This window comes from Lates calcarifer, linkage group LG18 (assembly GCF_001640805.2).
Source record: "Lates calcarifer isolate ASB-BC8 linkage group LG18, TLL_Latcal_v3, whole genome shotgun sequence".
Taxonomy (NCBI): domain Eukaryota; kingdom Metazoa; phylum Chordata; class Actinopteri; family Centropomidae; genus Lates; species Lates calcarifer.
Window position 1 is genome coordinate 1,113,222 of NC_066850.1, and position 26,990 is coordinate 1,140,211.

At 42.2% G+C, this 26,990-nt stretch overlaps 1 protein-coding gene across 2 annotated transcripts in view; it reads right to left on the minus strand.

Annotated features, from left to right (window-relative positions):
• grm8a (glutamate receptor, metabotropic 8a) overlaps nucleotides 1-26,990 on the minus strand; it is a 186,624-nt gene that overhangs the window by 22,512 nt on the left and 137,122 nt on the right. For both annotated transcript variants that reach the window (XM_018685142.2, XM_051077668.1), the window contains exons 7-9: nucleotides 16,641-16,844; nucleotides 2,416-2,555; nucleotides 281-427 (exon numbers count right to left, since the gene is read on the minus strand). In XM_018685142.2, the coding sequence (XP_018540658.1) occupies nucleotides 281-427; nucleotides 2,416-2,555; nucleotides 16,641-16,844 (491 nt within the window). The remainder of the gene's footprint in view (nucleotides 1-280; nucleotides 428-2,415; nucleotides 2,556-16,640; nucleotides 16,845-26,990) is intronic.

The following is a 26,990-nucleotide window of genomic DNA, read 5'->3' on the forward strand; positions in this document are numbered from 1 at the left end:
GTCTGCAGCTTGTGAACCATGTAATGCAAGTATTCAGAAATTTGGCAGAAAGATCAAGTAACCAAAATAAAATAAAAACAGTAAAGCAAATGATCTTCCATACTCTGAGGTAACTTCTGAAATTAATTTTATGCAAACTTTTACAGTGTAGAGATATGAGGAAAGCTCTGAATTGAACAGAGACTTTATTGCATACCAGTCACAGTGTGTGTGGGCGGCTTATTCCACTGTTTAGGATCAAATCCACCAGGTCTTGGCAGATATTTCTCCAGAGATTTACCTGATAGTGGTATCCCTCACAGCGCTCGCAGTGCCAGCAGCAGGGCACGCCTTTCACCACTTTCTTCCTTTCGCCTGCACGGCACGGGATGCTGCATACAGATGCTGGGAGGGATGGGTCACCTGTCCTCCAACGCATGGCCTCCACCTAGACGATTGGACAGTGTGTATGAGATGTGTCCATATGGCAAATGTAGATTTTGTTTGTTTTTGTCTTAAGTGCCACAGCATAAAACCTGACGTTAGGTTTTGTGGCAAAACTAAACTTCCCACCTTCTTGAGGGATATAATGCGGCACTAAGATTGGCAGCCATCTGCTCAGGCTGACATTAGTGTGTGTTAACAGTCCTTTAACACTCAGTTTCCCCTGTACCTGCAAGAAAGTGTGTCTTCAGGGCGACTTCGAGAGCAATTAGCACAGGCAGATCCTCTGATCGTTTTCCGAAGCGCTGCCGGGCACAAAACTAACACCAACGAGTGTTGGAAGCCAGCAACCAGACCATAATCAGATTTGGCACAAATAGGCCATCTGTATTTCCTTCTGTGTGTGTGTGTGTGTGTATGTGTGTGTTTGCATGTGTGTGTGTGTACATATGTTCTTCCATTTGTGCATTTTGTTTGTTTGTGCTTGTGTCACACACTGGCATTAAAGTGGATCCCTGAGTCTTCCGTATGTCTGGTGTGTGTGAGATTCTGTGTGTGTTTGTGTGTGCTGTTTGTAAGTCATGTGTGCGAGTGTGTGTAATAAACTCTGTCATCACACCCCGAGTCCCTGAGGTTCATCTGTTGCCAGGGGTGATGAGTAAAATGGAGCATTACTGTTTTTAAGGCACAAAATGCATCGGTCCAACAAAAACTAGTTAGGAGGAAAAACTCATCAGGGACAGAGGAAATGGACTTGATTTGATCACTGACACACATATAAACACACACACACACACACACACACACACACACACACACACACACACTACAGTATTAGGTTACTGTGCTGCGAATATATCTGTCAGGAGAAATACACTAATGATAAAAAGTGTGTTTGTGTGCAGGAGTGCAAATTAGTGTTGTTTGAAACTTTCTAAGTGTTTTTTTTTTCGCTGGCTGCTGTTTTCTGCTCTTTATTGGGTATTTTTGTTCATCATTTATTCACAGCCTCACCAGAATCTTTACATATACACACACACACACACACACACACACACACACACACACACACACACACACACACACCTTATTTCGTAACAATAACCATGAATTATGCACCAGCCAGAACAACATAGGCCCGGTCGTGAACCTCTCTTCCATTAATTACCTGGGTGACACAATAATAGCTATAATAGGACTCTGCTCTCATTATAATCATCGACTTTACTGAGTATATGTGTCCAGACACTGTATGTCCAACCACTTGACTTGCACTTAGAACATCCAAACAGTTTGTTGACTGTGAAAACTTTCACCCGCTCTTGTCACTAAATCTGCCGCTGCGCCTTCAAACCCGTCTGGATTTTTAAACAGATCAAACACATCTGTTAATTTGTCAACTGTCACAGCGCTCAGTCGTGTGTGTCTTAACTATGTGTTGTCCTTTGTGTTGCAGCAGTCTCTCTCTCTCTCTCAGTCAGCCAGGCCGTCCATCAGCCAGAAAGCATTTCGTGTCTATTAGTCTTCTCATCTGTCATCTGGCCTTTCTAATGAAGTCCTGGGTGGATTCATAACACAGAGCACTTCAGCAACGCTCGAGGAGTTTGTGTGCATACATGTGTCGGGAGCGCGTGTCGATGAGATTTCAGTCTGCTCCTGCATTAAGTTCAATGTTCCTGGACTGAAGTGTGCGAGGCTCAGGTGTATACTCTGCTCCAGCATTTACAGACGGGTTGTGTAATATGTGTGTGACCTTGTGTGGGTGTGAGTATGTCTCTGCACAAGACTGAACAATCACAACCTTTTGTTAAAAACTTTTGCTTCTGAATAACTCAAATAAATCTTACATTTTGAATTCATGGCAGCTGGTCACAGTGATGTTGACCTTTTACTCTGCAGAGATATTTGGTCTGTAATGTTGGTGCAGTCGGTTATTATACTTGTTGCTGTGATGTACGTATTTGTGTTTGTGAGTGTGCGTGACAGTCTTACTTTGAGGTGGAGTTTATTGGTCCAGGAGCCGATGACTCTGTACTCCGCAGTCGATCTGTTGGTAATCTGGTACTGGAAGATATCGTATCTTCCTGGTGCGTCTCCGTTCTCGTTGAAAACCACAGGCGTTCCGGCACTTCCTGGAAGAGACACAGTGGATGTCGGACAGAGGGTCAACTTGGTCATTTAATATGACACGATTACATTTTGACTTGGGCTCAGATGGCTCCACTTTTTATTGATCACCGCAGAAATGATCACAACAAAGTAAAAAGGACGGAAGTTAAAAGCTAAACCTTTGATAAAACGTGTGTCCTCTTAGAGCGGCGTTTCCTGCTGAATGTTAATGTGATATCAAAAGAGGCTACAATGCCTTCAGTGAACGTTGTTAAAATGCTTTCTGACCACCTGGAATCTCACTTCATGTTCATGAGGCTTTTGCTTTGTAACATGGTGCGTCATCATGTTGGAGGTAACCATTAGAAGATGGGTGTCCAGATTTATCAGACCAAACTACATTTTTCCAGCCTTCAGCTGTCCAGCTCTGCTGAGCCTGTGCCCACTGCAGCCAAAGATTTCTGTTCCTGGCTGAGAGGAGTGGAACCCAGTGTGGTCTTCTGCCGTCACAGTCCATCTGGGTTCGACGTGTGGTGCATCCTGAGCTGCTTTTCTGCTCACCACAGTTGTAAAGAGTGGTTATCTGAGTGACCACAGCCTTTCTGTCAGCTCTAACCAGTCTGGCCATTCTCCTCTGACCTCCCTCATCTGTCTGCAGAACCACCACTCACTGGATGTTTCTGTTTCTCACACAGGTCTGAGTGAAGCATAGAGTCTGCAGTAAATAAGCACACCACGGTCCGAGTCGTGGAGGTCACATTCTGTCCTCATTCTGATGTTTGATGAAGCTGTATCTGCATGATTTTATGCATTGCACTGCTGCCGCATGATTGGCTGATTGCATGACTAAGCAGGTGCGCAGGTGTTCCTAATGAAGTGCTCGGTGAGTGTATAAATTTAATGAAGTAATATCTTCTCAGGCAGTGTGTTTAGTGGCCTGATAGCAAAGCCACTGTCAACTTTACTCTTTGTTCCAGGCTGTGTTGAACTGTACCTGCATGTGTGTGTGTGTGTGTGTGTGTGTGTGTGTGTGTGAGCAGAGGCGTAGCGTGATTGAATATGCACACGCATGGATGCATTTATGTGTCCTCTAAGGTTTAGTTTTCTCACCACCAATAAGGCTTAATGCAAACTTTTTATCTTTCTCCCTCTCTGTCTTACTCGCCTTCTTTCTTTTATGCAGCGATACAACCAAATCAAATCACTGAATCTGGCGTAGCATCAAGAAAATCCAATTACAGTGTACATGTGGAGAAAGTGCTGCATTATGGAAATTCTACCTGTGTACCATAAGTCACTGATATGGAAGGACAATGGTGAGGATACATAAAAACAGTTAGCAGTTTGAGGCAAAGCAAGAGAGAAACAGAGAGAAGATGAAGAGCAGAATATATAGATAATGGATGGATGGAGGAGGAAAGAACAGACTTACACTAAAAGGAGAAAATTTTAAAAGAAAGAAAAGAACAGGTGAGATAAAAACTAAAAAACTAATTTGAGAAGGAGACAAGTGGAGGAGAAAGAAAAGTGATTAAGACGAAGAGAGAGGAGAGCACAAAGACAAAGGTGAAGGAAATTTAAAAAGAAATGTGAAGGTTCCCTCACTGTGACTATAAGTAATTAAACAGGGCTAAAAGAGAAAGAACAAGCAGAATGATCTTATTCAGAGAGCATAAGAAAGATGAATGGAGGAAGACTGAATTGTTACAGGAGACAAAACTAACTCTCAATCTCTCATTGTTACCACAAATTATGAATGAGGTCCATTTGTGTGAGAGCTGGTGTATGTCCAGTAGTAATTAATGTCCCTGCTCACACACACACACAATCATAAATACATGCACACTGCTTACAGATGATGTAGTATTTTCCCTTGCTCTATCTCTGATTTTGCCTTCAACTAATAAACATGAAAACAAGGTGAAAACCCACAATGAGATATTTTGGTGATTGGCTGTGCAGCACAGTAGCAGAGGTTTAATTAGCGTGATTTCCACTGACTTCATTATGACCCAAATTCTATTCATCTGAATACAATATATCCAGTGCTGTATATGAATAGTTTTGTTGTGTATCAAAGTGCTTGCTAGGCAACACACTATAATGTTATCCCCCAGACTTAATTAGTATGCTTGCTGTGAGGTAAACACACAGATGTCTTCACACAATACAGCTCTCAGCAGCAACTACATTCACCTGACTAATATACCTCAGATATACCTGTTTATTATCACGCAACCGCAAAGCAAACTCCTAAATGCACCCAGCATCCACTGCAACAACCTACCTGAACAGAACATCTGACAGTGTCGTTCAGACACCTCCACAACTCCTCTGCATTACTCTCACCATCCCCTCCCATCTCCTCCCTCCCTCTTGTCTTCAGATCTCCATTTTCCCTCCACTGTCTCTTGCTCTCTCTGCTAAATGAGTGCACATTGAACACAAATGGGTTTTGTGTGTTTACCTTAGCCCAGTGAGAAGGAATTAGTCAGGGGAAATATTCATGCCCATCAGACTGAAAACTACAACCACCAAGTCTGCTTTTCTTTCTCATTATCATTTTCCCTTCTGTCCATTTTAATTTGGTCTACTTTGTATCATCATCTCCTCCCTCTGGTCTTCTCCTCCCTCTGTCCTTACATCTACCACCCTCATGTTTTCTTTTGTCCCACATTAACTGACTCCGTTCTTTCCCCTCTTTTTTTAAATAATTGTCAAGCCATCTCAGTCTGTTACTCTTCTCTCCCCTCAACTCTCCCTAAACTTCCTTCCATTCCCTTTTTCTAGCACTTACCAAACTGTGTTTTAGAGAATAAACTGAAATTTTAAATCAGCACAAACAATGCCAAATAAAAAGAGAGGCAATTAAGCAATTTAACAAATTCATTAGAGGCTCACCAACAAGGACCTGCCTGGGTTGACTGGTTTATTTGATTGGCCGACACAACAAATCATTTACCAAAAAAAGGGTTTATTCTCCACTCAGTGATTAGCATGTCATCGTTTCCTCAGCAACTCTATTGTCTGACTTTCTTCTAATTTTCCATTTACACCAATCATGCCCCTTTAGGGCTAGTTAGGGAATGCGGCAACTGAAACAATTGTCTGGAGCAGAGACACGCTGGCAGGTACTTTAAATTATGCAGAGCAAAAGCAGACTGTTTGCTGTGAAAGCAGTGGTTACCTTGAGTAGGAAATGATTATTCAATCTCATGGTGTTTGTATCATTTGCTGGAAATTTCTGAGTCAGGTGGATAAAGACAGCACTTTTAAAAGCAGCAGCAATTACTGCAAACACACATACAATAGGCGTGACAGGTGCTGGCATTATCCCGGGAATATGTTGGAAAAACAGGTAGCTGACAACCCCTCATCAGCTCTGATTAATGTTTTGGTTTAAGAGATGCATGGGCAGGCTTACGGCCCTAATGAATCTCCACTTGGGCTTTTTTTTGCTTTGTTTATTTATCATCACAACATGTCTAGAAAAGATTTCTGAAAGATACACAGATAGAAAAAAAATGCATCTCAAATTAACTAACATAAAATAATAATGCACTCTTTAATGTTTCACTTCAGGAACATTTGATCAGTTAAACTGTGCTGCTGGGTGAGACAGTCCGACCACAGAAAACACACACGTTAAACCTGTGAATGTGTTAATGTCTGTCTCCACTGGTGTGGAAGCACTGACATATCGACATGTAGATTTTCACAACTTCCACTTTAGTTGGCATGACCTTGAAAAAGAAATGATTTACCTGTTGCCCTGGCAACACTCCTCTTCCTCCTCCTCCTCCTCCTCCTCATCCTGTAGCGATACCTTTTATGTTCAGCTATGCAAAAAGAAGCTGCTGCATCGCACAAAATGTTTCTGTCACAGCCTGAAAGTTAGTCCTGTATTCATGTTGGAGACTCATTTTTGTGCCTTTTGATGTACTGTTCAACATCAACACTGTCTCTCAAACGTACTGTTCTGTGAGGACAAACTAAGTTCTTGTGATGCTAATTCCTCCTTCACCTCCTCTGCATTCATTTTGCATAACCCAGAGCGAGCTGACAAGCCTTTAAATGACACTGAAAATGCATGAAAGGCCAGAAGGCAGATGCATGTTAACACACTGTTTCACTTGCTCTGATTTAGGGAAATAACAATGAATTCTGAGTCTGAGTTTCTTATTTTGGAGAGGTTGGGTGCTGAGATTGGTGAGAATACTTCTACCTGAGCGCAAGCTAATGTTTTCTTGGACTCATTTTAGCTCTCCAGGTTTTTCTCAGAGCAGCAGCAGCAGCGAGGCGTCGCAGCGGAGCTGTCCTCAAGCAAGATACCGTTTCCCTGCCTGCCAGAGGCACCGCTCTGTAGCTTCCACACACAGTCGGAGGCTTTCTCTTTGGGGATCAACAATAGAATATCACGAGAAACCTACAGCTCTCATAACTTTCCTCAAGATTTGCTAGGCAAGCTCACAGGTCATGACCCTTTCACTTCAATAAAGTAATAGGATCTGAAATGACGAATGAAAGTTTTCATGCAGCGAATTTAAATGTAGCTGAGATTGACTTGCAGACAGAGACAAACTTAGAGGGAGAATAAGGGTGAAATAACAGTAAAACAGTAATACAGGCAAAGATGAAGAATTGATTTATTGACTGAGGTTCAAATATATTCAATGTCAGTCACACCCATCTGAATCAGACTAACCCAGGAAAGAGCTGAAGAGAAGACACAACAGAGTGAGAAAAGAGGTAATAAAAGCAAGAAAGACAGCAGAAAGGCCTCAGCCCTTAGCTAGCTTAGCAACTACAGAGAGGAAGAGGGGAAAAGGAGAGGAGGAAAATGAGTGACAGAAGAAGACAGAGGTAAAATCGGAGAGCCAGCAGGTCTGTGGGAAAGCTTCAAACCACATCTTTCTGACTGACAGACGCAGAGACGCATGGATCGACTTAAAGGCAAAAGAGGAGAGGGAAAATATGTGTGAATATCACATGACAAGGCAGCTGAAAAAGAGCCCAAACTCTGACAAAAAAAGGGAAGAAAACAAGACTGGGGAGGAAAATGAGAAAAGATAAAGAGCAAAAAAAAAAAAAAAGGGAGTACAGACTGTGTGAGAATATCAATTAGCATAGGCCTTAAAACCTCCCCAGCAGACAGAGATAGAAATAAGCAGATGGAAGGAGAAGGGTGTATGAATAGCCTCAGACCTCTCCCTGTTACTCAACTACAGATACAGTGAGACAAAAGAGGAGGGAAAAAGCTTGATGGTTAGATAGAGAAAGAAGAGAGTTCGAGAGGAAGAGGCAGAAGGGACTGTTTAAAAAGCCCTCAGCCTTGCCCGCTTCACTTTAGAAACACTAAGGATGAACAGCAAGTCTTCATACCAGAGACTAAATGTTTATGACGGGGAGATGCAAAAACTACACTGCAGCATGCATTAATAAAACATGGGTCTGAATGTGTGTGTCTGTCTGTGTGTGTGTGAGTTTTTGCCAACAGCCTCCCATCTGTGTGCTATGCACTGATAGCACTAATAGGCGAGAATGACAGAAAAAGGCTCAAACGGAGAGAGTGAAACAAACGCAGAGAGAGAATCTGAAATGACAGGAGAGGAGTAATAATGAAGACTGAACTCGTCCCACGAAAACACTGTCATTTTCACAGTGGTCTCCAGCAGAGGAGGTAACTCAGACTGAGCAGCTGGTTAACTCTAATCCTCATTTCTTATTTCTGGACTCTTTTCTCCTCCTCTCTGAATTCTCTATCACATAAATGGACTATTTTCTGCAGTCTGTTACCAGGCTTTTCCAAGCCAGTTTTGACTGCTTGCTATAAAGCTATCCTCCCGGCCAACCCTCCCCCCTTCCCACAGCAGCTGTTCCCCCCTTCACTCTCTTTCTGTCTCTCTCTCGTTCAAAGCATAGCCTCCCTCATCGTCCGCCTCCTCTCGCTCTTTACCTCCTAGCCTCGCTTCATCCTACCGGTCTCTATCTCAAAAACCTCCCATTTCTTCCCTTCCTCTCCAGAGCACCCGAACCTCACCCTCCTCTCTCTGTCTATCCATCTCTCCCCTTAAGATCAGCCCTTCTCCTCTCAGCAGCTCTGTTATCACTACGCCTTGTCTGAGCACTAAAAAAACAGCCGAGGAGATAGTTTGTCTGAGAGAAACCGAGCAGATAATGGAACAGGCAGGAGAAAGAAATAATACGTGTTTGAGGAGGATCCACATCAAATGGTCCTCAGTGTGAATAAGAATGAAACACTTTGGTTAAATAGTGAGATAAAGATTGAGGGAGGAAGAGAACAAAGGAAAGACTGTTGAGAAAGAGAAGATGTTAAAGACACTGCACACAGACATACTAACGTATGTGGACGCACACAAACACATGAGAAAGCTTTGTATGGTAATCTCCAGTAATTACAGAAAACTAATTTAAAGAGGTTCCATTTGTATCATGATCTGCATTCACTGCAGTCTGAGAGAAAATGGGAAAAGCAGAGGAGTAAAACAAATAAATAAATAACATAAAGTGATAAAAACAGAGGGAGAGGGGCCACTATTAAGTTGATCAAAGGAGACAAAACAGCCTGAACGGGACGATAGAAATACAATTTAGAGAGAATGAGAGTGAGGGAGAGGAGAAATAAACAAAACAAGAAACAAGGAGGAGGTTACATTACCAAACCTGGCAGGGGGAAAAGGGGGAGAGAGGGAGGAGGGGGAGAGGGGGGAGAGAGCTGGGTAGGACTGATGATAATATAACACTGGTTTCAGTCAGAGATAGTCTGATATGATAACGAGTATATGCACAGTCTACAGTTTATATGACTGTGTCTCATCTTTTTCAACTTATTGATGGACGTATTGATGGAAGGTGACAAATGACATATCTTGTATATATACAGTACACACACACACACACACACACACACACACACACAGCAGCAGCTTTGTAAGTCAATACATCGATACCTTGTTCATTATTCATCCATCACTGCTAAGTCCTTCCTTTTGTCCATTCAATTTGTCTCTCCATCCATCCTGAACATACAATATATTAACACACCATCGAAATTAACAAATGCAGCACAATGCTGTCTGGCAGAGGATTAGGTGTGTATGTTTTTTTTCTGTCTCAGCTCTTGACAGGCTCACACTGTATCCAGATTAATCTAATCTCCGTCAACAACACGTTCCTGACAAATACATATATATATATTTTATATATAAATATTTGTGTGTCAGAAAATAAAAATAAAGCTTCACAGATGTGAGATTTAGTGGTGTCTTAGGATATGCAAAAGCAAATTATCATCCCTGTCTCTCATTTCCTCGAACTTAATTCAGCTCCAGTTCTGGGTTGTTTTTGTGTCTGTGTGGATGCCTGTCTACTGTATTCATATTGGCTTCCTGTCTGATTGTTTTTCTATCTGCGCATTCTTATTCTGTTTTCTTATCTCAAATTATATTGAGCCAATGATCCTGTGGCAGAAATTATCCCAGTGCTGTGGCAAAAGGTAATAAAACTGAGAAGATACAGAAAAAAACAGAGTACTAGAAACGACTATACTGAGGGTATATAAAAATGAGCTGTCAGTCATATATTGTCAGTATGCTGACTATCATTGTGATGCAACTGTTGTGTGTCTGTCACCACACTGAAATTATTCACCAGCCAGCCGAGTATACAGCTTCAGCCTGGAGTGGATATGAATTGCTTCTTGCAGGGTGTTCAGTGTAAGGGAGCGCTGCCAGGGCAGACAAGGTGATACCACCTGCACAAGTTGGACATTATGCCATTAATCTCCCACTTACTACCTACTGCTTGTAAGTGAGCAGCAGGTAGTAAGTAGGAGATTATGAGCGAGTCTGAGGAGCTGTGGTCGTGATTGTGTGACAGCGTGAACACACAAAAGATCTGCACGACATATCCACTCTGTAATTTGACACTGATATTATCTGATATTTAGATTTCTGTAATAATGGGAAATTGCTGACATTAAGGAAAATACTCTTACTTGTGTTCTTGGCGAGGGTTAGATGGCAAGGTCAATGTCCCTGTCATGGCTATTCTTTAACTATGAAGATAGAGCCGAGGAAATTAGCTTAGCTTAGCATAAATACGAGGGAATGGGGAAAGTGGTAGCCTGGCACTTCCCTTTAAATCTGTGTCGTCTTATTCTTAAAGACTGCATCACAGTTCAGTGACAATCTGAGCTGGAGTTCTCAGCTCTTTGTCTAGTTTTCCAAGTCTGTGTGGTTGAGTGACTCAGCCACCTCCTCTTTCTACAGTCAGGACTATTATCACTTATTATCAATATGGCCAATCACACAACACAGGTGCTGTCACTGCGGGTTTTTGTTTCTGTTCTGCTGTCGGACAGCTGCACGACAATGGCCCACAGTGATTCAACTGTGGGTTGTGAATGCTATAGGCTAAGCAACGCTAACTATTATATTAGTGTTGACAGAGTGCGACATAAAGTGAAAGGTCATCAGCCTTTACTGTGCGTTTATCACATGAGAACTGCATGGATTTTGAAACGGTCATGACATCCAAACTACAGCATGAAACCTGCAATTTTTCAAAAATAGTCCACTTAGTTTGTCAAAAGCAACAAAAGATGAAAATCAAAAATGTTTTTAAAAATCCTGTCCTTCCCAGGTTCTGTTTCACCGCCTGTCTCCTCTTCTATTTTTCACTCAAGATGGATCTCTTTGTTTCTAATGTCATACACTATAATATAAAATTCATCCTTTTTATTGTTTTCTTGTAGTTTCTTGCCTCTCAAGGTCATCGTGCTCTTGTAAAGTTTGATAAATCCCAGTCAGTGCATCCTATCTGTCTCTCTCTTTCTTTTAGAGGTCATTTTACTCAGCTAGGAGCAATTTTTTTACTCTTACCATGTGCTACAGTTTCTCTCCATTTCTCTGTCCTTGCCAAATAGATCGACACTATAGATGACTTTTTCCTCTAATAGAGTTTCCCTCTAGCCGGCGCTGTTATTGGCCAAGTGAAGTTCATCTTTCTTTTACCTCTCTGCCCCCACACAATGTTCCTCCTTGTCTTTTGCAATTGCTTTGTCTCTCCTGCCAACAATCTCTCTCTCTCTCTCTCTACAAAGTCATGATGGCTAGAGAGTTTCTCTACTCTGCTGTCTATCCTTTTCCACCATCTTCTCCATATGCTCATCCCTCCCTCTGCCTCCAAGGTCATTATACCCAGGTCGACTCTCTCCCCCCGTAACCCAGTGCTTCTCCTTTGCTCCGTCTTCCTCTCTCCGAGATCATTAATGCCCGGCAAAGTTCATCATCTCCGAGGGAGTTACTGTCCTCCTCACTCTTTCTCTCTGAGGTCATTATGAGCGGGTGAGCTCCATCCCTCCACCCAGCTGGTTAGTCCTCCCCTCTCCTCCTCTCACCACCACAATCCCTCCCCACTTCTCCTTCTCCCTCAGGTTGCTCAGTCAGGTATGGAGTTCATCATCTCAATGTCAGGCCGCTCTAATTAGTGCAAGTCTGTTCCCATGGCGATGTCCATCTTGTCTGCCGGCAGGAGATGTAACCTGGCAGCAGTAAGATCACAATGAGAGTTTTCTTGCGTGACGAGCGCACATACTCGTGTGGAAGACAAAAACCAGGCTCCTGTCACCGCTTTTCTTTGTTCTCTCTTCTTTGTTCAACAGCCACATCCAAATCTAACAGACCCCAACTGCTGGGACTGTAGGAGGGAATCCATAATTACCAGCACATTCTGAGCCTGGGCACTTCGAGGTGTGTAAACTTTAAAGTCACCTCACTCCCTCAAATTTAAACTTCACAGTGAAGAATGTGCTTGAAGTATGACGTGATCCTGGAGCGATGTGATTGGTGTTTCACTGTCATTGTGCACCATCTTTATGATGGTTACTGTATTAATAACTTATGGCTGAATTAGCAAAGTGGTGCGCAGGTGGCAGCATGTGGCCTGACAACACAGCTTCTCTCAGAAACCAAACACGCAGTCAAATCGACTTCCTTTTCATCTGTGGGCGAATTAAGACTCCATCAAGGAGATTTTTTAACTTCCTGTTATTTTAGCTTGAAGAATAACAATGTGGGTTTTAACAATAAAAAAAGACCAACTGAAACCGTACTTCTACAATAATACATGATAATACATCACTCAAATCCTAAAAAGACACAAAATGGAAAAGGCTCAAGAAAACAGGTGCAAACTGTTCAGTTGATGAGTCAGTGCTTTTAGGGAGTAGGAGTTATAGGAGAAAAACAAGAAGTGACAGAAAGCTGAGGGGGGAGAGAAGAGGAGGAGAGAGATGGTGAAAGGGAGACAATAGAAAAAGTGAGGGAGAAAAGGGGGGAGATGAATGAGGGACAGAGACATGACAGGGGAAAGAAAGAAGCAGAGAATGATAGTGTGGCAATAAGAGAGAAAACGTGATCAAAACCAATGCATTAACATTTTTCATGTCAATGAGTAAAATAAAACAGTTCAGCTGACTTTGAGTCGAGGTTGTGTTGTTAAAAAGTGAAATAAAGTTTTGCTTTGTTTTAGGTTCCATGACTCATAATAAACTTTCTGTGTGTGTGAGAGAGAGAGAGAGTGTGTGCACATCAGCCTCTAAGTTTTCTGCATGCTCTTTGTGTGCATGAATGTGTGTGTTTGCCTGGATAAGCCAATAAACTTACCAACAAATAAAAGCTGGACAGCGTGGTGTGTGACTGCTGCTCCAGGGTTCGTTTCCCTTATTGTTTGTCTTACTCGCTCTGCACTGCACCAGCCACTGTTTGTTTGTTTGTGGGTGTATGCGCACTCAGTTTGACTTTCAAACCTTACGGAGTGAGGACGTTCTGGGGATGTGAGGACATTTCAACTGTAAAGAGCCGTTTGAGGGTTAAAACGTGGAGTTAGGATTCAGGTTAGAACTGGGTTTAGGTTACGGTTTGGGTGTGTGTGTGTGTGCGCAGTGTCTCTGGTGTAATTCTCAGGTGGTTTTAAGGTGAGGTATTATTTTGAATATTTGCTGTGAATGAACATATTTCAATTCTGCTGGAAATAACTCAAAATATTTAGTATTTAAACACTGTATACATGAATTAATGCTAAATGTATTTGTCATGGAGGACTATTATAATAATAATAATTATTATTATGCCTTTTGAACCAGGAGACGATCCCACCAGCTGTGAAAGATCATTTTCAATGATTAATCAAAGTTTCTGATCTTACATCAAAGAGCTACATCAATAAATATCAGCCATGTCTCATGAGGAAAAGGAAATCTTTGAGATATCATCTTATTGAAGGACGTTCACTGTGAAGTCCAGCAGGAGGACAGTTCCTAACTGTGCTCTCATCTTGCTCATCTGCACCTCTCTTTCCTTTTCTGTCACTCTCACCTGTTTGGCTTCACTTTCCAACAGCGGAACAATCACTGCCCTAACAATCTGACATGATCCCCTCCCTCTCACTCACGTCTCGTCCTCTCATGCAGCTGCCCGAGAGGTGAATTGGTATGGATCCAGAGAGAGCAGAGAGAAAGAGAATCCATGCTCCAGCGACTCTAACTTATTCTCAGCCACGACATTTATGTGCCACAGACACAGAGACAGACAGAGAGACAGAGCTGCCCCCTTTTCTTCTTTAGTGATATCAATGTCATGTCGGCCCTGAACAGATCAATAACAAAACCACTTTTAATTGGAAACCACAAACACAGCCAGGCATTTACACATTAACACATGCATGGCTTAAAAGCTTTACATTTCTCAGGCTTCTGTCGACGTAAACAACCCAACAAACGCCATCGTTCTCCTTCTGCCCCTCAGACAAACAGCAGCGACTCAGAGGCCTTTAAAACAGCAGAGAAGCAAAGCGTCCTGCTGAAGAATTCTTAGAGGATATTTCCTCTGAACTTTGATAGCTGCCATTAGAAAGGCGACATATTTAGGTTCATTTTAACTATTTACTGTGAATCACAGTGGCAAAGCTCTGCAGCACAAAATGAAAATTATGAATGTAGTAAAGACCCAACATTTTTCTGCTGCAACATTTGTTCCTCAGTGTAATTTAACTTGTGTGTTTTATCACTGTGCAAACAAATGTGCTCAGCAAACAAACCATTTTGTGCACCAAAAAATGTGTTTAGAGGAATCAAGGAAACTGACTGTTCTCTATGGAGAAAGACTCAGGAGGGACCCATCTCTGAAGACAGGATTCTGGAAGAATCCAAGTAACAGCTACAGATTTTAACTAGTATGAAGCAGCATCAGAAAGAGAAAGAAATATGGTGATATGGTGGTGAGGCAGTGCAGGAGCTGAATGCTTGTTAAATCCTCTCTCTCTAAGTGAATTAACCACCTCCACCTCTTCATTAATTTCTTAATTATATAGGAGAGTTTACCACCCCGGCCACGGTCGTCTCATGTTTTAGCCACTTTGATATATTAGATTTCAACAGTCTGCCACAGTGACGCATTTAAGTGCAGGTGGGAAGTCCAAACATCTCAAACGTAAATGCTGGCTGCCTCTTTATACTCCCACATCCTTGTCTTATTCTCCCTTTATTCTCAGGGAGTATTGTGTATGGAGTGTGCTATCATTTATTCATACCTTAGTTATTTTAAGACTTGCATGTCTTTGATCAGTAAATTATACATCTGTAGAGATCAGAATTTCATGGACGTGTGATGCAGACAGACTCTATAAGAAGGCAAACTGCCTGCACGTCAGACTGGTACTCCTATGTTGTTGTAGCTTTTTCTAATCTAGTTTTTCATGTTCTCTCAAAATAGACCCAGGGACAGTTGCAGCACATTTTGTGTAGGGCAACTTTCAGTAAGTGAAAAGGGTTTTCAGTGATTCATCTGGGGAATAAAGTTTGCGACCTTGTGGTTATGGGATGATTTCTCTCCCCTCTAGGCCAGCAATAACAGATAAACACACCTGAGCTCAAACCTGCTGCTGCAGTACGAAAGAGCAATCAGCGCCCGCCTGTGAATTGGTTTCTGACACTTCTAGCGACGACAGAGAGAGATGGCACAGAAAACAACACAAACATGACACATATTTTGTACATGTTCCCACGCAGACACATTCAAGCAATTATAGTCTTACCTCCGAAACTAAATCAGACAAGAATTTCTGTAATCCTCACAGTGCAACTCCCTCTCTGTATTTCTTGCCTTCCTGCTCTCTAAACCACCGGGCATTATGTATTCTGCACAGTCCCTGACAGAGGGAACACAGGAAATGAAAAGGCAGAGAGAAAAGCAGGTGCAAGGGCATCGATGGGAAAAAAGGGGATTAATAAAAGAATATTCAAATGATGTGTCTGATGTTATTTGGGAGGAAATGAGTAAATGTTTTTCGCCCACTTAAATTTGTCAGCAGTCGAGGAAGTCGTGGGGAGGGAGAGGGGAAATGAAAAGACTGAGTGCTGCAGGTTCACAGCAATACAAGACCAAATCACAATCTGCAATAAGCAAAATACAAATTGATGAGATGTTTGGGGAAAGCGGCGAGCTTAACTTAATTCTGATGGCGAGATGCAACATGACATGTTTTTACAATTGGGATTAGACAAATTAGAGGAGGAGCTGGGCTTGAATTAGTCAAGTCAGGGTGGATAAGCACCATAGGATTACTGTACAGTTTGTAAGGTTTTTAGACTCTAATTTGTCTCCTTTTAACTTTCGTGCTGCAGGAATAACCCAGATTGTTAATAATTCAGCGATATTCTCCATTCTAAAATAAAAAGCACCAATATCAGGTATCATGGCATCATCTGTGTCTCCAGAAAGACAGATGTGCTGTGCAAAGTCGATGTTCCTCCTTTAGTGACACTGCAGTGGTTTCATTTCTTTCAGCCCTGTGCTCTGTCTGGAAGGACTGATCTCATCTGCAAGACACTGGAAAGACGCTGTGTGTCTCCCCAAGTGTTTGCAGGCGTCCACAGTATCTTTCTCTACATATGTTCAAACAGGTTCATTGCAGAACAAAATAGAATAGCACTTTCATACAGTAAGGTGAATTGAACCCACAGTTAAAGAACAGCTGTGGAGTGAAATCAATATGTTGGCATCTAGTAAGTGCAGTGAAAGTCTCACCATTGAAGCTGACAGCACGAATATGGCCGAGAAGCTCTTTGCCATCGATGTTATTGGCCATGCGCGGGCAGAGGCCCGGGTAGCCGTAGCAGAGTTCCCGGTGCATGCGGTGCAAAGCGTGGGCCATGGCATACACAGCATCCATCACAAACTGAACCTTCCCCTCTTGTTCGTAACTGGAGTCACGACCAACCTTTTCTAAACCTGAGAGAGGAAAAAGAAGAAGTGGTTAGAGGAGGGAGAAAAGAGGAAAATAAAAATTATTCCCACTGAAGCCATTTCGAATTCAAGTCACAATCAACACAGGGAGCTCCATCCAGGACTGCAAACACAGCCCAGTAATGTTCTAGTACTGTGTACCATTAGGCATCATATAAAGGCCTGGAGTGTAAACAATCATGCAATGGCAAAAAGAAATAGGTGGGTATAATAGAGAGGAGAGGAAGGGAGATATACTGTACAGGTCGAGACCAATGAAAAGAGGTAGGAAAAGAGGTAGAGTTTGGCTCAGGGAGACGTGACAAGAAAAGAGAAGAAACGAAGCCAACGAGCAACAAATAAAAAGGAAAAATTGGGGCTAAGCAAATAAAAACTTCCAGGGGCATAAAGAGAGAAAAGGAGCGATGAAAACGCTGAAAAAGAACTTTGTGCAACACGGGATGACCATCGGACAGACAGCAGGGCACTCAGCCTGACAATGACAAATAACTCCTCTCAATCCATTCTCGCCCTGGTAGCAAAGTTAGAGAGGAAAGAACAACATGTTCCTTCTTTACATCTTCTGAAGCACTGATAATGGCGTTTCCTTGTTCGAGGGGAAGGTAAGAAAGTGTTGGAGCAGACAAAATAGACTTTGTCCTCTTTCTGACTCGAGCTACATGCCTGTGTGTTGAGGGCTATTTGTCTTGTTCAGTTATATTCTATAACTTGACCACATATACAATGTTAACTGTGTTACTTGTCAAAGTGTGTCTTACCCCTTCTTCCTCTGACAAACACCAACAAACACACAAATGCATAAAGACGCAAATGCAATTTATCGAGAGGGTTTTATGTAACGACTCATTAGCATAATGATCAAATGAAGAAAGAACAGAGTGAAACGAAAACCTCCTCGATGCATTAAGATGGAAATCAGCAGCTGATTATGACATTCACTTTCTGTGGAAGCAGAATAAGAAGTCCAAACATCTCAAGTCCATTACCTCTGTTTCTCCTCCCTATATTTCTTTAACCATCGCCTCCCTCCTGTAATGTTTCATCTCATATGTTTTCTTCCTCTTGTTCACCATCCCTCCCCCGCTCTACTTCCTCCCTCCATCCCTCCGTCTCTCACTCCCCCGTCTTTCTGTCCCTCCTTCTGCTCCTTGGCTTTATTCACCCATTTCTTACAAGTAGCAGTCACCTTCAGGCAACACAAACTGAATCAAAACCCATCTGTGCTGAGATGAATTAACAAGACCAGAGCCCCCCCCCACTTCAATCAATATGAGCATCCATAAGGAATTAATGGGGTCCTGAGAATGAAATCCAATCCGCAGTTAGAGAACGCTCTGAGGTGTTTTGTATGCGTGTGTGTGTGTGTGTGTGTGTGTGTGGAGGTGAGTCAGCACCGTCTCCCTGCCATGTGGTCCAAACCGAGCAGCTGATCACGATGGCGGACTAATAATGGAAATCATCTCCTCTCAATCCCTGGATAACAGAGCTGTACCTACACACAGGTGTGTGTGAACGGGGAGGAGGAGGGGGAGAGGACACACATTTAATATATGTGTGTGTGTGTGTGTGTGTGTGTGTGTGTGTGGCAGGGAGAGAGCTCTCTCTCTCAGTTCAGCCTCACATTCCAGTCTGTGCTGGGTGGGACGTGACAGCCGGTGTGGTGGGATATCTGGTTTCCTCTGTGTCTGTGTTTTCATCCTAACACAGCACTTACTCTGCTGCAGCGCCGTGTTTCTCCATCCTGTTTGCACACACTCTCCCTCGCACTGATGCCTCATTCTTCAGCGCCAAAACTGCGAGCTCTCTCCAGCCCATCCAATCTGTGACTCTTAATTTTGCCACTGCATATTTTACTGTCTCTGACTTGCAGATATAGTATTGATTTCATGAACAGAGGCAGGGCGGTGATGCAGCAGGCCACAGGGCAGGCAAAATGTATACGGTGGAAAACCACCTGCTCGCTGAGGGAACAGACTGAGGGTCAAAAATCTATTGAGTTGTTTCCTAGCAACAGGCATGAAAATAACAACTTGTTGCTGATCAGAGTTGGCCAACTCCCTGTTTGGTGTATCACTGCCTTTAATTTGACATTTCATTAGAAAAGCAGGTGCACAAATGACAGAAACCCTTATTCACCCAGAGAGGCGTGCACCTTTTGGCCAACAGTCTGCTCAACATTCATAATTACACACATTCACACCTCAGTAGTCGCTGAAAGAGGAGAGCGCTTTTCTCATTAGCTTCTGAAAGAAACACAGAAACACTGGCCACAAGCCCAGTTTTCTAACCTCACAGCCAAATCTATGTTTAATTGTCTTCATTTCCTGCCAGTCAACAACATTTTGATTCGTGTAAAATAATCATTACATTTTGTCGGTGCACATTTTCACTCTTATTTTGAAATCTCAGCGTTTTGATGGTGTCGGGCTAATTCCTACTGAGGCCAAAAAGTTTTTTAGAGGTTTAGAAGTCTTGTCATGCCCTGAGGTTACTCTGGTAACAGCCTCAGTAATGTGATTGATGCTGCTAAGCTCCGTCCAAACCTCGTATGCTGCAGGCCGAGGTGAACACTCCACCGGACCGACCAATACAGAAATGCAGCAAGGTGAGGCTAATGCAACTAACTGACTGGCTAACTGCCTCGATGGACCCAGTTGAGAGTAAATTTCCCGCTCTTGTCACTAATCTCTAGGCAACCGACAGCCAATACAATGAGTATAGATTTAACATTAAACAAGGAGTTCATGGAAGTAGACACTCTGATGAGTTCCAGCTCTTTAATCTATGCAGAGCACCGGTTAAAACAGTACAGATCTACCATTTAGGCAATAGGCTTAAATTGTAGATCTGGTAGATGGTAGATGGATTAAAGTATTTAAACACACTTTTATCTCTCTCTCTGTGAAATTCCTTTATTCACTGCAGCTAAGTTGTTAGAAGAATGTATTTTTGGGAATATAACAATAGTCTCTTGTAACTCAGTCTTCAGTCTGACGTGTGATCTCTGTGCCGTGATATGGTGATGTTTTATCTCTTTCTAATATACAAAGGCTTTAGCTGAGGGCGACACTTTAATTTGGCTTTGTAGCTAAAAGAACAGCATGTTCCTGTGAATACGGCCAAACGCACATAAACACAGATAGTTATATGCATGATCACCACATTGGCTGTTTAACTGTATCCTCTGCTGCATTGCTCCCAGTGCAGGACAATGCAGCCTGTAGTTAAAGCCTGCATTCTCTAAAACGACTTAACTGATAATAAAGCATAAATCTACTCAACTGCATCACAGGAGTAAAGTGAAAAATCTGAATTTAAGCACCAGGGAATTGGTCATTTGTACCACATAAACCAGAGCGCGATACATATTAGTGTCTGAGAACAAAGCTCTCTGAAATATCTCTGTACAGTCTCACTAATCAACAAAAGGCCCTTGAGCTGACTGCCTAATGTCCTACCATAATCACAGACCTAATTATGCTAATAGTCCATAAATAAAGCTAAACAAGACATTAATTAGTAAATGCTTCCACAGCAGTGTACCTTTACACAACACATGGGTGGCATTAATGTGATGCTGCACCCAGAATAAATCTTTTAAGCATCAGAAACGTGGGCCATGGCGGCGTGAGCAGAAGCTGCTTGGTAGTTTAATCCTTCCTGGACTTTTTCATTGCAGGAAAAGTTTTAATTGCATCCACAGAAATCTCTTAAATTAGGTCTGCAGGAAATTCCACTTCTCCACTACCCATCATGTGTTCAATACTCAAGAAGGTAGCAAGCTGAAAGCTAAAGTTTCAATGCACTCAACCTGACAATTCAACTTCAGAAACTTCCTACAACTTGGATTTTACACACGGTCCAGAGTGTGTGTCTGGTCTTCAATCAGCCTACAAGAGCACACACCACTGCTCATTGACCTCCACTGGCTACCCATGGCCGCCTGAATCAGATTCAAGTCACTAACGCTCCCCTCAGAGTGACTTCCTGGGTACCCATCCACTTGAACTCCATCTACGTTCCTCCAGGGTACGTTGCCGTCCCGACTGTTGTCGTTCATGGTTCCCTGATGCTGGAACAAGCTCCCAAATGCTGCGCTATCAGAGCAGGGATGTTGCTCTTCTGAGAGCACCTCTTATTCCCTTTAAAAACTGACCCATACATCTCAGATTAATAATCCAGGTCATTATTTCACTCCACAGAGCCAAAGCTTACTGCATGTGTTTCTGAACAAGCCATCATCTTTTTGCCTGATGCGTCTGTATGGGCGCTCGCTTGTTTGCATTCAGCATGAGTGCATGTTTCCATTCAGAGGAAAAGTACAACAAAGCGTTGTACTTTGAGCCATAGATCAACGTGTCATGAGATAATGAGAATTTCTCTCTGCTGTTCTTATGAGATGTGAAACGACACGATGCATCATTAATCAGCATATCGCAAGAAAATGCAATCCTGCCTTGAGACAGTTAAACGACTTGCGCTGTTATGAGTGGTGCTAACTGGGGAAAACACCACTGTCTCTGTTTCCTGGGATTGCGTCAGGTGTTGTAACCGGAGCAAGGGGTGTGTGTGTGTCTGTCTGTCTGTGTGTGTGTGTGTGTGTGTCTGGTTGTGTGAAGAGTACAATACAATACAGCTTTTATTGGATCTGTCTGCCCATCGTCTGCAGCCAGTAACAGCTTGTCACATCAGTAAAGTGGCCACAAATCCATCCATTTCATCTCTGCACATTATGTGTGCAGGTGCGAAATAAAAAGACGTCTTTAACGAAGCCTTTAATACCAGAGTTTAATGTTCACTATCCATTACAACACGGCTTGCTCTTGTGCATGACTGAAAATGAGAGAAAAGTGGGAGCGATGAAAAGGGATAAAGGTTAAGATGGAGGCAGAAACAGAGACGGACAGGCAAACTGTTTATGTATTAATTTGCATCCTGTCTGTCTTATACATATTACAGTCTATTCCATTTTCCAGCCAGCAGTTCCTAAATTAAATCCAGCCTTTTTGCTCATGGTTAATGACACTGAAGACCACAGGCAGCTCGGTTGGCTGGCTTCTTGGTGAGGGACGATTTGCATTAAAAAAGAGGTGAAAAACTCTTGAGAGGAAAGAAGTACAGATGAAAAGTAACTTTCATGTCTCATAAAAGATCTGCAGACCAAAAAACTGCACGAAGTTGCAATCATCTCTCTATCTGCCTCCAAGTCATTTTCACATGATCGCGGTTGATTATTTGTTCTTGTTGCGCAGGCATACACGGGCCGGGCGCTGTGATCTGTTTCTAGATCCGTACAAATGCGTTAGTCATCTCGGTTCTGTGTAATAAAAGCCACAGGCACGGCAGAAACTTTGTTCAAAAATGATTTCACGATGAAAGTTCTGTTTGAAACTAAGATAATTTGCTGTTTGTAGTTCCTGACACTTGCTGGTACAAACTGAACACAAACAGAAAATATCATCTTCAGAGAACTCGAGAGTGTTACAGTTGGGACCCAGTACTTTGAAGACTAAGACACTGAGCTGTTTTTATCATTATCATTATTCAAAATTGATACTGCATTTTGAAACGGACCTCTTCAAACATCTCTTTAACGATACAACACCCCACTTGAATTGTCTAACCTGGCACTTCAGCATCAGTGCAGAGGTGGTGGTACAGTACTATGACTCACACTGGTAAGAACATGAGGATTAGAGGCAGTAACAGGAATCCAAATATAACCTCAAGAGCAGAAGTAAAGAGCCGAAATCTAACTTTGTTTAACAAGCAAAAGTCTTGGAGGAAAACTTGAACTCTTTTGACCTCCTAAAGGATACATGGAAACTATTATAAATCAAAAATAGTATTTTTTCTGTCATTATCTGGCTTTTGAAGCAAAGAATATATCTCTCATGTTTACACTAGTTATTTAACCCTGAGATGGTTTTGCAGTTATTGGTTCAGGCCAGTAAAGTTTGAAAGCACAAGAGAAGAAAAGAAATTGCTGTAAGGCAGCTGTCTGTCGAGTCTCTGTCCTGGGAGTTCTTCACAAGAACCTGAAACTTAAACACACCGACAAAGTCCCCGCACACACCTGTATTACCACGCAACAACAATGTAACTTTGATAAGACTATAAAGAACTAAATGTTCACAGCAACAAAGTTTTGAGTTTCTGCAACTTTCTGTTATCCACTTACCTCCCGTTATGTATCAGCGTTAGCTGTGGGAAATGGTGAGCTCACGTTTTTAATAAATATACAAAACCACCAGTGTGGTCCTCTTAGCTTTAAACATCTAATCACATTCTTACCTGGACGCCTGCGGTTGAAACCAGGCTGTTGGTGTAAGCCACTTTAAGTTAAGTGCCTTGCTCAAGGGTAGCACAGTCAAATTTGTGTTATTGCACAGTAAAAATTTAGTTTCTACTCTGACTGAGAGAGGATTAAAATCACAATATGTTCCATTACAGGAGGCTGTGTCTTCAATCTTCCCACCACCGTGATGTAAGGTCAAACAAACACTCAGACTTATGTCCCTGTACATCGCGGATCATTTACCAAGAGGCGATGAGACGATGGAGACGAACGCAGGAGAAGCCGCCAAAATATGTGCCTTGCTGCGTTGCTATTGAAGCCGGTGCTGTGTCTAATACAAACACAAACCGATACACTGAGGCAGCGAGGTGAGGCTAATGCAAGAATGCTGACTGGCTAAGTGCCTTGATGGATGCCTTCACGGACCAGTGTGCCAGCCAGGTTTTACAGGCAGAGTGATTGATGGCACCGCGGATGACAGACAGACTAATGATTTGGACAAGCTCCTTAATTAAACATCAATTAGCGACACATATTCAGTTCCCTCCTTCTTCACTGCCGTCGCCTAAAAGAAGAATTTTTCCCTTCTCTCTCGTTTTCTCAGGCGCACATATATACACACACCCAGACTTTTTCTTTTTAAGATGCAGATGAGATAAATTTGGGAATAATTAAGTGAGGAAATTTATTTATAAATCTCAGAATAATGCAAACCGAATTCAAATGGTTATGAATACATTTACATAAAGGTTGCTTAATATGCCGTTATCTCATTTATCAAACATATGTGAAAGACGTCAGGGAGATGATGGGATAGGAAGATGCTGCACACACACACACACACACACACACATCATAATTACACACAAAATCACTGATGTGACATAAATACAGAAATATGCAGTTATTCTGCTTAAATATGTTTTTGCTGTAAATGTCATAACATGAAGGAAGAAAAAGGTGACTCACCCACCCACCAAAACACACACACACACACACACACACACACACATCTCTTGTTATAGCCATACTTGTCTGGCTCTGCGCTAGCTTCAGGGCTAATCTGCCAAGAAAGAAATGAATAATCAATAGGAGAGAATAGGAAATGAGCATCAGACAGAGATTCTGCTCTACATGATTTGACAAGAGAGCACTGAAGCCAAGGGTTATGTCAATATGCTGCTGCACAAACACCAGCCATTAGATTCAAGTGTGTGTGTGTGTGTGTGTGTGTGTTTTCAATAACTGGAGCCTAAATTTTGTGTGTGTGTGAGTGTGTGTGTGCAGAACCAGCGATCAATGTCAAATATCATTTTAATATCATTCAGCTGCAGAGTATGTATGTATGTGTATCTAGAGCCAACAGCCGGGTCAATATAATAAAATCTGTCAAGAAGTCAAGCATCAGTTCTCAGAAAATGTTGCTGCAATAAATCAGTGTTCAGTTTTTGATTTGAGAATATAGAAACAGTGGGTGAAAGGAGCTGGTTAAAAGGCCGGTCTGATGACAGAACAACTGATTGGACAAGTTTCTAAAACGGAAAATTTCACTTCATTGCAACGTGGATCTTTGTTTTGTAGTTGTGACTGTGATTTCTATTGATTATAACACTGACACTAACGTTGCTGAGATCTGGGAAAGTGATGTCAATGCTACAATAACACTGTGTTTTGGTTTAGCTTTTCTAAAGCCCTGTATTAGGACATAATGAGCAGTTAAAATAGATTATTATGTAAACCAAGTCATTATGAGCTAAGTCCAAAATTGTATATACCTGCAATATAGCTCATAATCCCTCACTGAGAAAGCAGACAGTAGGCGTACACAAGCACCTGGTAGCATTAGGAGCTGCTAGAGATCAGAAATAGAGCTGTGAGACAAAGAAGATTGGACTTAAATTTGCCAGATGGCCAGAAACACAACTCCAAATCAGTGCTAATGTTGCTCCATCACTTCTAGATGTGTAAATATGCAAATGCTAGCTTCAGTTATTGCAGATTTAAAGAGCAACTTAACACCAGTGAAAACCTTGCCTCGGCTGACCACCTGATGTTTAACGTTGCTCCTTGTTGCAGTGATGTTTTCGGGGTGTGTCGGCACACGGTGACCCCTGTTGGGTGTGGCTATAAGTGCAGTAGAGCTCTGTCTAATTTCTCTCTCTCTCTCTCTGAGGCTTTTCCTCTTCTTTCATCTGCTTCTTCTTCTTTCCTCAGTGGGAGTGTTTCCTGCTTTACAGAGCGATTCTCTGCACAACACCACTTCTCATGAATAATGTGATGCCACTGACATATGTGGCTAATATATATTACATCTCTACATTATTACGGGTATATATTCTACTGATAGTACACACAGCTAATATAAATTATTCATTAGTCATTATTCATATTATGCTGAATCACTGTCCTGGCACAACTCGGCTATGCTCACTAGCTCTCTTTCTCTCTCCTCCTCACTGCCTTCAACTTTTTTAATTTCCTTTTGTCACTCCGTTTTTCTTCGTGATCTCGTTCCTGCACAGCCTTTGTACGAACAAATAAACAAGAAATCTCATTTGTGTCACTGCAGGAATGTGTGTTTCATGTCAGCAGGCCTCCCATCTTCCCACTCTTGAGCAAACACATATACCTATACAACCCAACACAGACGCAAAGGAGGGGGGAGAGAGATGGAACAAAAAGACACACGAGTGAAGGCAGAGAAAGCACACGGCAACAATAGTCTGAGGAGAGAGGGAGAAAATTGGATCAAACAAGACAGAGGAATGGAGAAAAGAAATCTAAACAGAAGCTGGGATAAGAGGTGATAAATAGCAGGTTGGTTCATGGAAGGAAGGCTGAGAGAAATAAAAGAAACAAATGAAATAACGGAATCAGAGAGAGGAAGAGACGGTGGAGGTGTGCAACGGAGAAAACAGGTATTGTTATAGAGAGGATGAACCGTAAAATCACATTAGTAGAGCGACACTTGTTCTCTCTAACCTGCAACAGCCCCTCACAGACGTGTGTGTGTGTGTGTGTGTATTTGCACGTCTGCTCACAGATGCATGCAAGGACAGAAATGCACAACTATGCACTCACGCCTGCTGTTATACTACACATCCCTGCACAATCAGGGACGAGAAAGATGGAGGTAAACACGATAATAAATTTGGCTTTGGCTCATAATACTGGCAATTGTGTTGGACTTTTTAGAGTCATTAAGGCAGGAAGCAATTTTTCTTTCAGTCGCCTCTTTCACACTGTTAAACATACTCTGGTGTCTATGAGATTAAATTGGAAAAAATAAATGAGCATTTAAAACCTGGGTGTTATTTTCATAGTTTGGGCCATCATTCTTATCAGCTCTGATAATATTTAACTAAGTTAACACTCAGACAGTCAGACCAGTAACAAACAAACCTCTCAAACTCATCTGGTGAAGAAACGTTGGTTAAAACTGTTCACTGCATAGAAAAACACAGAAACATTTAATAAACAATAGACTTTTTTATTAAAACCAGACCAATTCATATTTGAATTAGTAACTGGTCACAGCAGCATGTGTAAAGTGACCTTGTAGTTGTAGCTGCTGCTGATGCTCAGCTCTGAAGACCAGGTTTTACTGCCCACAACTTTACTGCTTCTCTTCAGTGTCACCACTCATTAACTCATTAACACGACTTCAAGACAATATTTTCAGAAAAACAAACCACCGCCAGGCAAAGCTGTCAGCTAGCTGGTGGAGCATTTCAGGGCTAAAGAGCGAGCTACTGACAAACAGAAGAAACACAGCTCTATATGAGCTCTCCATGTGAATGGTAAATGGACTGATGTAGATGTAACAGAAACAT